This window comes from Oryzias melastigma, linkage group LG7, assembly GCF_002922805.2.
Source record: "Oryzias melastigma strain HK-1 linkage group LG7, ASM292280v2, whole genome shotgun sequence".
In the NCBI taxonomy this organism is placed as follows: domain Eukaryota; kingdom Metazoa; phylum Chordata; class Actinopteri; order Beloniformes; family Adrianichthyidae; genus Oryzias; species Oryzias melastigma.
The window spans coordinates 26,603,301-26,616,852 of record NC_050518.1 but is presented as its reverse complement, the minus strand read 5'-3'; the positions used below and the strand labels follow the sequence as shown (position 1 = coordinate 26,616,852).

Here is a 13,552-nt window from a genome sequence, read left to right as displayed (position 1 = left end):
TTTCCGCATAAAAGTTTTTAAAAAGTGAAGTACTGGAAAAACACAGAAGTCCACTAAAAAGACATTGAAGTAAAGTAAAGAAAAACAGTAAAGTAAAAAATGACCCTAAATGATATTAAAAAGACTGTAAAGTAAAAATAAGGACAGTCAAGTAAAAGGACAGTAAAGTATAGTAAAATACGTTTTTGCAGGGTGCATCTGTTTTTGTCATTTGAAACACAAAAACTGAAGTGGAAACAGATCATTTGTATTCAGTAATAAAATGAATAATCTTTCTAAATAAATATCAACAATAACAAAGTATGTTTTCAAACATACGACTTTTTCTCTGTAAAGTACACATAAACGTTTTAGGCCTGTTCTCCCTCCTCAGGTCAAAGGTCACCTGGACTACATGCGGCAGATGGACACCATCCTGGTGGCAGTGGGAGTTCCCACCAAAGAAGTCCCAGGAGCTTCCATCTCTCTGCCCTTCTCGGTGGCAGAACGGGACGTCGAAAAAGAAAATGGGAACGCGACTCGGAATCTTGCAGAGGGGGCGGAGCCTCACGCTCAGGGAGGAGGAGAGGGGGCAGAGGGGGAGGGAGCAGGAAATGGTTGGGACATCCCTGACATTTCAGATCTACTCGACTCGGTTTATGAGACGGAAGAAGAGAACAGCTCCACGTTCCAGGGGGGTGTGACAGACGGAGACACTGGCATTGATGCCCGTCCAGGCAGAACAGAGGAGTCGGACCTGGACGAGGAGCACTTTTCATGGAGCTGGAAGGACACAGACTGGACCTCAGGGACCTCACAGGAGTGAAGCTGCCAGCCTCCTAAAGCTTCCAGAACCAAGCGGACAGTCTCTCCAGGCTGTTGTGATGCACTTTCCCCAAAAACTGAGAGCAACGTTCATGTTCTCCTGAAGCTTCCACATTAACAGCCTGGTTCTAGTGTGGACCGGCCCTCATGTTATAATTTATTCCTAATTGTGAAGACTGACTGTACATGTTGTAATTTATTTTATAAATGACCGTAAACTGGCGTCCTGCGTGTGGAGTGTGGCTTTAACTGGGTCAGCTTCCTCTCCTTCTCTGAGTTTTTGTCACTTTGCTTGGTTGCTATGGACAACATCACAGCAGTGGGGTTTCCATATGGCCGGGGGCTCTGCAGCAAATGTGCTCTGTTTTTCAGAACCAGAAAAACTGCAAACTTAAAAAAAACAAAGAATGTTTGTTCATTTGATTAGAGAATAAAACATAATTAGAAAAGTTCCATTACCAGCGATTATTCTAGTGTGATGCTTTATGCTGAATGAGTCACTGAAGATGCTGAAGCTTTTTGCTGAAAACGGTGACGCAATTGACTTTAATTGCTGAAGGGATTCGCTGAAAATGCAAACATTTTTGCGAAATGTTAAATTTGCTAAAAGACTGAAAATTTGGTAAAGAACTATAAAAGAGCGCTGAAGTTGAACTACATTTCTAAAAAAGTTGTTGTAAAATTGCTTAAAATTCCTAATACATTCCAATTTTGAAAAAAAAAAAATAGTGTGTTGCTTAAATATGAGCTAAACTCCAAAGTAGCATTAAAAACCTCAGTAGATGCCAAATTAGCCAAAAAAGCTAGCTTGTTGCTTACTAGCTAAACTCCAGAATAGCCTAAAATTCCTCAGTAAACTAAATTAATCATAAAAGTTAGCCTGTTGCTAAAATGGAAGCTAAAGTCTAAATACACTTCAAAAACCCCGGTGGATAACAAATTAGCCAAAAACCTTAGTATGTTGCTAAAATATCAGCTAAACTCAAAATTTTGTTTAAATCACAATAAAAGATTAAAACATATCCCTTATCTAAAGTCTTGTTGCTAATCTACTTAAAATTTAGAAATGTGAAGACTTTATCATTCATTTCCTATGGGAATATATTTTGCTCAACATTTCAAAAACTATACAGTTATTAAATGCCAAAAATTCAAGCAGTAATGTCCTGAACAAGCTGAATGTTTTGATACCAAGATTACTGAAATCACTGAAAGTGTACGTAAAGGAGCAGGACAATCATAATAGTGTGAATGCTTACTAAGCAATCACACTATTGAACAAAAGTTAAATCCACGTCTTCATTCACCAATCACTGCTCAGCATTTCTCATGTGAGGAAAACAGATAAAAAAATCATCATCTCTACAGACTCCTTCCTCAGGTGGAGGTGACCTGTTCTACATAGTTGGAGGTCAGTGGTGTTTCTGGAAGGTTTCCTCATCTCCACTCAAATGGAAGCATGATTCTGAGCTGATTCCATTACAGGTGGATTCAATCTCAAAACAAAAAGGTCAACAATCTCTGAGCAAAGCGTTTGAGCGCACTCAGTCACCATCAAACCACAACAATCCAGAAACAGAGAGTCAGTGGGCGGAAGTGTCAAAATCAAGGCAAAGACAAGGTCATTTTATTTTATTGTTATTAATGACCCGATGTTATCTTACGCTCATTTCTAACTTGTATAATTTTGACAAAATATATTTTTATGGAGAGTAAAATATTGAAAGTTATTTAAGGTTTAAGTTGATTTATTCTAGAATAATATTCCTGTTTTTTTATTATTCATAATTATGTTAAAAAGTTACAGTTTTAAAAAATTGGCATTCTACTAGCTTTTTGGACTATTTTGGCATTTACTAAGATTTTAGGCTATTTTGGAGTTTAGCTAATATTTCAGCTGCATGCTCGCAGGCTTTGCTTTTGAAGTTTTTTATGCTGTTTTGGAGTTAGGCTAATATTTACATACTAGCTGTTTTCGCTAATTTAGGTTTTTTAGCTAATATTTTAGCTGGCCATCAGCTCCAGTGTTTTTAACTATCAATTTCAGCATCTTCATCTATCAGCACTAGCATCTTCAGCGGCCAAATTCATCCTACCGCATTCACACTAGAATTATCACAGCTAATGCTATATATCTAGTTCATAATTATGTAAGTTACTGTTTTAATATTTTAAAAATGTAGTTTTAGAGTGTTCAATAAATGTTTATCCTGTTCGGCCCGCGACCTAAGGTGTGTTTTGGATTTTGGCCCCTTGTGTGATTGAGTTTGACACCCCTGCTCTATATTTTCTTTTATAAAAAAGAAGGTTAATTTCTCAATTTGAGCAATGAATGACCAGCTGTCTGTCTGTTTCTCATAAATGAACCATTTAGCTGCTTCTTTATTATTGTGGAAGGATTTTTAGCAGCTCTAGTTTCACTTGGAAAACTTTATTTTTCTTATCAGATCAAAGGTCGGTTTCCTCAGGAAATTATGGTTTTAAATGTAAGACGGTGATAAATGGAAACAACTGGCTTCTATTTTTATCAAAACACAAATTTCAATAACGGTTATGTGTTAAATTTCCTTAATTTCACAGCTTCTTTTCTTTTTCTTTTTTTTTTTTTTTTGCGTCTGGGTTGAGTGTCACCTCCATCGTCTCCATTCAGGCTCATTCATGATTCTGTCCCTCAGCCGTCCTAGATGGATCATCATCCTCAATATTCTGTCTTTCTTTCTGTGCCTTTGAGCCATCACAGGCTCAAAGCATGAGCATGTAACTAGTACCTGCTGGAAATGCATTTTTGACAGTGAATGACACCATCCCCTTCAAAAAAAGATGACATCATACAATAGAAAACATCAAAAAATCTCTAATGAGGCACTAAGTAACAAAATCCTCAAACGAAGCCAAAACACGTGTCAGGGCTATTTAAAGGAAGTTTTAGAATTATTATGGGATGGTCCCAGGGCTTGTTTTGTCTATTTCATAGAAAGTGGGCAATTTTTCACATTTTTATTACAATATCAGAAAAGAAAACTTGAAATTCCACAAATGCCACCAGCTACAACCAGATCCAAAGTTTCATTGACCTTTGACCTCTCTCTTTTGCTAACTCCTTGAGCATCATTGGGAAGCTGCCTATAAAGTTTGTAGATTTTTAACAGCGTTAGCGTGGCAATTCACAGAAGTGGCGTTTTCCTGTTCCATGCACGTTTTTACCAGAAAGTTGTGAAAATGTAAAAATAAATTGTTGGTTCAAGTTGAATGTAACAACTTGATATACGATATGAACATGTTAGTAATGTGGGCGTGGTTAACAAAAAACCTCTGTTGCCAAGGAAATCGAAACATTTGCTGATTCTACAAAAAATTAGTTCTGTCCATGAAGATCTTCACTTCCTCGTTCAGCTGACATCCAGATCAGAACCATACGGCTGGACATTACCCAGACTGATGGATGTTTTAGTGAAGATTTACGCTAGAGAGACACAGAGCTATCATAATCAGACAGGAGATACAGGGGCGGAGCTCCAAAAGCCACGCCCCCTTAGAGGAGATTTTGGAAACAGAGGCTTCAGATCAACATGAAAAATGTCTTTTTAAGACATTTAGATTGAGGGATTTTGGTTAAAACTTCATAATCATCATTAAAACACTACTGGGAACGTTTTTTTAAATAACAAAATTGTCATGGAGGACTTTAATCAACGAGCTAGCTTTTTTGGCTAATTTGGAGTTTTACTCATATTTAAGCAGCACACTAAATTTTTTTTTCAAAATTGGCATGTATTAGGAATATTTAAGCATTTTCAGAATCTTAGTTCAACTTCAGTTTTCTTTTATAGTTCTTAAACAAAATTTTCCGTCTGTTAGCAAATTTAGCATTTTACAAATAGCTTTTGCATTTTCAGTAAGTCCCTTCAGCACTTTAAGTAAACTGTGTCACCATTTCAGCAAAAAGCTTCAGCATCTTCAGCGACTACTTTCAGCAAAAAGCATCCACACTAGCATCATCGCAGGAAATGCAGCTTTTCTAGCTTTCCCTTTAGGATCAATAAAGGTTTTTAATTGAATTAGGGATTTTTTTAGGTTAAAACATATTTAAATTACCAGTAGAATTATTTTCAAGCTTTATTCTAAAAATAATTTTGCAGGATTTGTTACTTTTTAATGACACAAAATGCTTTCTTTTATGATTTTCACTTCAAACTGGGGTCTATTAAAATTAAAATTGTTCTTTTTTCTGTCTTTGTTGAAACCGTGGTGAGTTGCTGTCAGATTGAATCTCGCCGTGACCTTGATGATCCCTAAACAGCTGATTTTTCCGTAGGTTAGTGTCCTCAGTCAGTCCAGATTGTCCGTCTGATTGGGGAGCAGCAGAGGCAGCTCAATCCCAGCATGCTCAGCATCCAGCAGGTTGACAGCATCGGTGGCTGTGGCCGGGGGCGGAGTGTGGTCGGACGCCAGAGGAGAGGGCAGGTTACTGGCTACGTTGGGCTCGCCGGAGTTGCGCAGAGAGATGGAGAGCACAGGTGAGGGCCTCCTGGGCGACCTGGACACACAGCAGGGCAGCAGCTTCCCCAGAGCCCGCTTGAAGTCCCTCATGAAGAGCGGGTAGATGATGGGGTTCATGGTGCTGTTGCAGTATCCCAGCCACGTGATGGCGTCGAAGAGGGCGAGGGGGACGCACTCACACACCGCCTAGAGGACGACCAAAAGTAGAAATTACTGAAAGTCAAATCAAGAGTTGAAATCTATCCAAATTGTATTTCTTTTCTAAACTAGCTCAAAGATTTAGTGAATATTGTAGTTTCAGTTTGATTCTCTTGATGTCCCTGAAGCTAAACTTCCCACAGAGGTCGTGACCTCCTCAGAGGACTGATCAGTGTCCTCAAAAGGAATCAGATAGTCATTAAAGACCAGGATTCAGCGAACACCGCTCCATTCTGGGAGAAGCACAAAAAAGGACAATGACTGAATGTTAAAGGATATATCCTTACATGATTTTATGAGACAAAAATGGCAGAGAAGCAGAACATCTGAAAGCGCCTGATGGATGTTTTAAATGACTGGAACAAAGACAGTCACAAAGCTCAGCCAGCATTCAGGCCAAAGCTGTCATTTGCAATTTTAATTAGATTTATGCTAATTTTCTTCAAGGTTTTATGGGTTTCAGAAAAGAAAAAAGAAGCAGCTTCCAGAATATGGGTTAGTCCCACAGGACACGATGAAAGCACAAAATCTGAAATGTTCTCATATTTCTGACGAGCGTCCAACGCGGAGCCAAGATCCACCAGATCTGAGCTACTTTACTCCTAATCAAACCGGACCTTTCTGCATCTTTAAAGATGTATTGGAAACATTTTCCCCCCTAACACTGACACAGAGCGGATGATAAAAACCTAAACTCACATGTGATTTAAGAGCTGTGCTCCTAAACTCGGACTGAAGGAGGAGACAGCTGTTAAAGGAGAGCTTCCAATACTGTGGAGATGAGACAAGGAGGCGTTGGGAGAGGGGCGGCACGGGGGGGTGCGTTTCACACACCACATTGAGTGAGAAAAAGGAGAGTGCAGACACAGAGAAGTCTGTGATACGCAGGGAAAAAGGCCACAGATGGGAAACCAAAACGCCTCGATCATGACAAGCTGGAGAAGTTACCACTTTAGATGTTTGACGTCGTTAGCTCACATGGACCGCCATAGCTCCTTTTCTAAAGACTGCGTTCAGTCCTAAAACCATCTATTCATTGGCTTCAGTAAAGCCTTCTTCCTTCAGAGCTGTGATGACGAATTCAGCAAATACAGAAAATCAAGATGCCTGTCCAACTCTACGTCCCTGAAACGGTTTTCCTGTTATAAAAACTCAAACTAAAACTGCAGGATCTCAACATTTTACTGCCCAAAATTCAAAGCTGAAGTCTGAAGTTTGTAGTTCCTCTTAAACAAGTGTCAGGTATGCTCACCTGAGCCATGTTGGCGATGAAAAAAGGCAACCAGGCGCTGAAGAAGAGTCCCAGAAGAACTCCCAGAGTGAGGCTGGCCTTCAGCGCCCTTCGACCCTGCCTGTGAGCCAGGCGGCGCTCGCTGTTAGCCGACGGCTGCGGACGACACACAAGAATGCCTGCACTGATTCATTTCACACTTTTGCATCTTTGGTTCACTTGAAGTTTATTTTATTAAGTATACTTGAGTATAAGTAGAGCAAATGTACCATAGAGTATGTAATGTAGGAAGTATACCAACTGAATACTTCTTCAGACTCAATTGGAATACATTTAAGTTTACAATAACTAGATAAACTTGACTGCCTCACTTTTAGCATAAACTAAGGATGAAGCAGAACACTTAAATAGATTACTTTTTGCTAGTCGTAGATCTACCGTAACTTCATGTTGGATTAACCTTTTTATATTCAGTCCAATAATTCAAATTGAGAAAGTGTCGTTGGTTTAACATAATTACTGGGTGGAAATCTCACGTCTGCAGACAAAACATAAAACATGAATACGTAAGTAGCCGGTTTAGTTTAGTTTCTCTCCAGTGAAATACAAATCAAAGCCGATTTTCTACATGGACCTTCAGCCTTCAATGAACTGTGAGGAATCAGAGGAACACACTTTAACAGATTATTTTAGGTACCGCTAATGTTTGCTTTGGGAATGATTTTTTAAATTAGACTTTAAGATTATTTTCCTCCTGATTGCTCAACCTTCCAAGATCAGTAAAATGTAAACCAAAATAATTCTAATAGTTATCAAAATTCAGAGTTTTTCAACATTCAAGACAGAAAAAGGTTTTAATCTTAGATAATGTTAGAAATCCTTTTTGACCACATTTAAAATCTACATCATAAAATTCACTCATCAAGACAGAACTTTTTTTAGTCCTTCGTCTCCATGTTTCAGTTATAATCTGTTAGAAAAAAAGTCAACAAAGGTTTTGTCATGTGTGAAAAATGTAAAAACAAATGGAGCTGAAGATAATGAGGTTGAAAGCTGCTGGAACACAAACAACAATTAGGTCTTTTTTTTCGATTCATTGTTACACCATTACTCTTGACTAAGGCTGGGGATCACTAATGATTTCCAGAATGGATTCGAATAGATCCAGAGCCTGAATTAGTTCCATCCATGATTTTTTTTCCTGATTCTTTCAATCCACTCAGTTCAATTCGATTCAATTCAATTTTGAGTGACACGTTTACACATTTGTTTAGAATACATTCATAATGAAAATGTTTTGAAGACATCCCCATTAATCTGATACAATTCACAAACTGTAATATTTATTAGTGAAATAACAATCAGACTGTTAACACCAAACATGGATTCAAAAACGGTTGTTCTGCTTCTCCTGGAGGGAGTTTCAGTTTGGCCACTAGGTGGCGATCGCGTTATAGAAGTGCACTTTATTCCAGAAGAAGAAGAACGAATGAGAAAAAACTATGTTTTAGACCACAAATGGTTACTTAATAAAATATTTCCTTAATAGAGTTTGGAAAGTTCATATAAAGATGCTCATTTATTGAGCAGTGAGTCTTTAAGTCGACCGAGTGTTAGCATTAGCCGTCCTATGAGAAATTCCATTAAACGTTAGCATTAAGCTAACTGACTTTAGCATTTTGCGTTAAATCAATTTCTACTTTTATGAAATGAGTAATGATCTGTTAACTTAGTATAAACATATTGAAAACATATAGTGGATTGGTAATGTATTTCTAAACAAATGTGTATAAATGTGTAAACTCAAAATTTGATTGAATCAAGTTGAATTGATTGGATCAAAAGAATCGGAAAAAAAATCAGAATCAAATCAATCCAGTCTCTTCTTGTGAATCGAATCGAATTGTTTCTGGAAAGTATAGTTGATACCCAGCCCCACTTATTACGTTCATGTCTTCTTCTAAAATGAGTCGTTTCCTTTTATTACACAGTTTTCTTTGTCTCTATAATCAAAATAAACTACCACTAGGATCATAAGAATTCATAAAATACAAACTCTTTTCTTACACCACATGTCAAAGTTACGACCCGGGGCCGGATCAGGCCCTCCAGGTAATTCTATCGGGCCCTCCAGATCTTTATATTTTATTGTAATTGATGACCCGATGTTAGTAAAATATTAAAAGGTATTTATGATTTAAGTTGATTTATTCTGGAACACATTTTTTAAGGCTACTTTGATGTCAGACTAATATTTACATGCTAGCTCTTTTTGATAATTTAGTCTTTTTTCCGTTTTATAGGATATTTTGAAGTTTAGGTTTTTTTTCCAGCTACATGCTAACTGTTTTGGCTAACCTAATTTTGTTTGTTTGTTTTAGGTTTTTTTAGGCTAATTTGGCATTTAGCTAATATTTTAGCTTGCTATAAGTTTTAACATTATTAGGTATCAGGTTCAGTGATTTTAGCTATCAGTTTCACCATCCCCAGCAGCCAAATTCAGCTTACAGCAGTAACACTAGCATTATTGCAAGTAATGCTATATATCTAATTCATAATTATGTTAAAAAGGTACAGTTTTAATATTTTAAAAATGTAGTTTTAGAGTGTTCAATAAAGATTTATCCTGTTCGGCCCGTGACCGAAGGTGTGCGGTGGAGTTTGACCCTCCTGGCTTAGAATAAGCAAAAAAGAAAACACTTATATTTGGGCTGTAAGTCAATTTGAACTTATTTTTCTTTGTTGGAAAGCGTGTGTGGGTGGAACTCCTAGTTTCTACATTTTGATAAAGGTTAATGTTGTTTTCCTAGTTTTCCTCTGTTTGCATTGAAAAAAGGACGTTTAGCATCCCTGCAGACGTGAGTCGCTCCTCATGAATGATCTGCTCTGCAGATTCTTGGAGTTCCACGTTTTTGTAATTTATTTATAGGAGAGTTGAGCATGAATCCATCTGCAGCTTCATGAACTCCCACGCTCTGCGATGACGGCTCCAGTTGAAGGTCAGTTCACTTATTTTTGGTTGGAACCTGTTTTTCATCAGAAACGACCCTCCATTTTGCTGCTCTGTGTTCCTGCTGAACTCTTCCTTACCGGAACGTTCTGTGGCAGAGGAGCCCCCCCCTGCAGACTGCAGTCGTGTCCACCTTGGGGGCCCTGCACCACCACGATGGCAGGTGAAGGAGGCCGGGTGTGACCTCCAAAGGAGGCGTGGGGGTGTGGAGGGTGACTCAGAGCTGCCACTCTCTTCGCCTGTCTTCGAGCTGCCAGGAGGATGCGACAGTAGGTGAAGCAAATGGCGCTGGAGGGCAGGAAGAAGGTCAGCACGGAGGCCACCAGGGCGAAGGGGAGCGTGACCTGCAGGCGGCACTGGAAGGACGAACCTCCAGACACCGACGACTGGAAGTAGGACTCGGGGTAGACTTTTTCAGAGAAGGAGCTGCTGTAGTTGCCGCTCCCTTCAGGAACCGGCGCCCGTCCGGTCCCGGAGCCCAAACTGTGCCACTTCATTTCAATGGGCAGGAAAGAGGCCAGGGCCGCCAGCCCCCAGGCGGCCCCCACCAGCAGCAGAGCACGGGGCGCTGTCATCCTCTGCTTGTAGCGCAGCGGCGAGATGATGAAGAGATAACGGTCCAGGCTGATCACGCACAGGTTGAGGATGGAAGCGCTGCAGCACATGACGTCGAAGCAAAGCCAAACGGGGCAGAAGGAGGGCCACAGCACCCAGGCGCCGCACAGCACGTTCAGCATGGCCGGCGGCATGACCACCAACGCCACCATTAGGTCGGAGAAGAACAACGACACCAGGAAGCAGTTGGAGGTGCAGCGCAGCGAGCGGTGGGCGAACACCAGAGCGATGAGCAGCAGGTTTCCACAGACCGTCACCAGGATGATGACAGTCAGCATGAAGGCCAGCAGCCACGGCCCGCCGCCAGCCAGGCTCCACGCTCCGCCGGGGGTGCTGTTGAAGCCGGGCAGGTGAGGGTCAGACATGGTGGGACGTTCCTCTCCAGAACCAAGTCCAGATCTGCAGGAGGGTCCACTTCACACTGTTGGGGGGGAAAGCTGCAAATATATTTTGTTGAGAATGGGTCCAACTGTCCTCCGGGAGGGGGGGCTTGGTCTCCTCTGCCACCACAAAGGCTGCTCCTCTCATGTCTCCATCCTCAGCCACGGTTAAGAGCCAAAATGAGCCATGCGAAGGCTGACAAAGGCTGCTCAAGCAGCATGTCACAACGATGACAGGCAGAGGAGGAGGGCACAAAGAGCGATAAGCCTCTCTGTGCTGAAGATGAACAGTCGTCAGAAATATAAGCCTCTCCCCTCAGAAGAGTCCTTTCCTGAGCCCAAACTCACCCGTCCTTTTATTCTGGGACCAGCAGAGCAGAATCCAGCAGCAGATCATCTGAGGACCAAAAGTCATTATTAAGGAGGGATGCACCCAGAAGAGCCCTACAGGTACCACGGTCCGCCCCGCGCTGCTCTTAATCCCTTTAGCGGCCACTCCAGCGCGTCTCCCAACCGGAGAGCCCGGCTACCTCGTGTCAAAGCATTCAGCTGTTAATGCATAATCATGCACAATGCTAATTTAGCATCAGAGGAACTGTGTGGGTGGTCTTTCTCCTTGTTTGGTCGGGCTGTTTTCAAACACTCAGGCTCCACTGTCAGGAATGTTTAATAGTTACAGCTCACTTCAGTGGCATCCATCAAAGAGAAAAGGTGTCACAAATACATTTATTTGGCTGTTTTAGTTCAAAGGTGAGTTAAGATTTAAATAAACCAGAAATTAAAAAAGAATAAATCATTTAAAAAGAAGAACTCATCATATTTAGCTAATGTGAGTTCAGAAAATGAGATTCATGTGGGGAGGAAAATGTTAAATACTGCAAATATTTTCACATTTAGACCCTAAAAGAAATTGAAAAAAACGATTTTCAAAGTAAAAGCATTCTGTTTTTCATGGTGACTTTTATTTTTGAGAGAAAACAAACACGTTAAAATATGTTTTCCGCTAGTAAAAACTAGCGGAAAACTCGTCTCTGCATTGTTTTTACTAGATGTTGAGGATGTTTGTTCCACTTTGCAGACATGAGTTGGAAAAGGATTTGAGTCTGGACTCTGAGTGGGTTAACTCATATTGACTGCATGTGAGATCTGGACTGAGTGATTGTGATGTCATCCATAAAAAATGCTTTACTTCCTGTTCCAACCAAATAAAGTCAGTTCAGTCACCATCTTTTACCAACGCCACCATACTAGAACCAGATGTTGTTAGTAAGCAGTGATTGGTCTGAGTCAGCGTTTCTATGGCAACCACTCTGGGCAATCATTAAGCTTGTTGGAAGATCACACCCCTACTGCTTGAAAGCAGCAACAGAAAATCCGTCAACTATTTTATTTTGAATGTTGGACGTGGGGGCCAGGAGGCTCCACCTTTTTTCGTCGAGGCATCTGATTGGTCAGTTTAATAACTCACACCAAAGAATCAATATAATAGAAGATGTTAAAAAAGGTATCAAAGCAAGAATGATTGTTCTGACCAACAGAATGGGATTTTGGCTTCTTGGGGCCAGCAGGTACTTCCTGTTTGGAATGTCACGGGGGCCTGGCCGCTTTATCCAATTCTCAGGTACAGTCAATGATTCCCTTCAGAGCTGAAGGGTTCTGTTTCTTTGGGGAACCACTGAGCTGATGGCTCTGCTCTAGAGCTGAAGGGATCTGCGGGTCCAGAACTGATGACTGCATTTCCGCCTTCCTGTTTATCAGAAACAAAGCTGAACTAATGCTTGACCTTCAGGTTGAGAAGCCATCAGATGACCGCCATTTTTCATGTTGATCTGAACCCTCTGTTTCCAAAATCTCCTCTGAGGGGGCGTGGCTCTTAGAGCAGCCCCACCCCTGATCCCTCCCCCTGTCTTGTTATGATAGCTCTGTGTGTCACTAGCGTAAATCTTCACTACTGCCACTTAAAAATGTCCATCAACAGAAAAAAATGTTTATTCGCACGTAATTTTTGAAAAACGTGCAGCCAACTTTGTCCGTGGCCGCACGGACCCAGAGGAAGGGTTAAGGTTTGGATTATGGTTACAGTTAGGGTTAAACATGCAAATGGTTCCTGAATGTGGCTGCAGCTAACAGCTCCTCCAGGGGATGGATCAAATGCAGACTACACGTTTCAGACACCTAGGTGGGGGACAGCTAGCAGGACTTTAACTTTAAGTGTAGGGTGGCCGTGCAGTGATACTTCTGATCAGATTCGATTCCCGCATTGCCTGCTCATGTGTCGAAGTGTCCTTGGGCAACACACAGTGCCTCTGGTGGAAGGATGGTGCCAGTGTTCAGCAGCAGAGCCGCCATCAGTGCGTGTATGTATGTGTGAATGTGTCTGACTGTAAAGCGCTTTGGGCCTTCAAGGAAAGTAGAAAAGCACTATATCAGTATGCACCATTTTAAGTTTAATTTTAAATAGGCTACGTGTGGCCAACAACAAAATCCAGTCCGATGCATTTAAAATAAATGCGGGCAATGGAGGGCCAGACCTGGGCATAGGTGACCTAGATTGCTGCCTAGGGCGCCATCTGCTGGAGGGGGCACCAAATTGCTATGATTTTTTTTTTACAGTCTGACACACCGATCATTTTGTGTAAAATGGTTAACACTAGAATCACTGAGCCTGTGCAAATTTGCGCAGGGAAGAGTTCCCCCCCTCTAGTCCGAGAGCCCATTGTTGTGTCGTGGTGGGTCACTGATGAGCCATTAACTTGCCCATGTATATGTTAATGCAGCATGTAGTACCTAATGTGTATTTGAACTAACAGGTTG

General features: G+C 41.1%; 2 protein-coding genes across 3 annotated transcripts in view; one reads left to right on the top strand and one right to left on the bottom strand.

The window, feature by feature from the left end:
• Positions 1 to 1,026, top strand: part of tmco4 (transmembrane and coiled-coil domains 4) — a 13,358-nt gene extending 12,332 nt beyond the window's left edge. For both annotated transcript variants that reach the window (XM_024293807.2, XM_024293808.2), the window contains exon 14: positions 374 to 1,026. In XM_024293807.2, coding sequence (XP_024149575.1) covers positions 374 to 805 — 432 coding nt within the window. In that variant the 3' untranslated portion in view covers positions 806 to 1,026. The remainder of the gene's footprint in view (positions 1 to 373) is intronic.
• A 3,529-nt stretch (positions 1,027 to 4,555) lies between these two features.
• On the bottom strand, positions 4,556 to 11,269 carry htr6 (5-hydroxytryptamine (serotonin) receptor 6). Its single transcript, XM_024293809.2, has 3 exons — positions 9,824 to 11,269; positions 6,755 to 6,889; positions 4,556 to 5,490 (listed from the first exon to the last, which is right to left on the bottom strand). The coding sequence occupies exons 1-3, from the start codon at positions 10,721 to 10,723 to the stop codon at positions 5,134 to 5,136; spliced, it is 1,392 nt and encodes a 463-aa protein (XP_024149577.1). The 5' UTR covers positions 10,724 to 11,269; the 3' UTR covers positions 4,556 to 5,133.
• Positions 11,270 to 13,552: the final 2,283 nt, after the last annotated feature.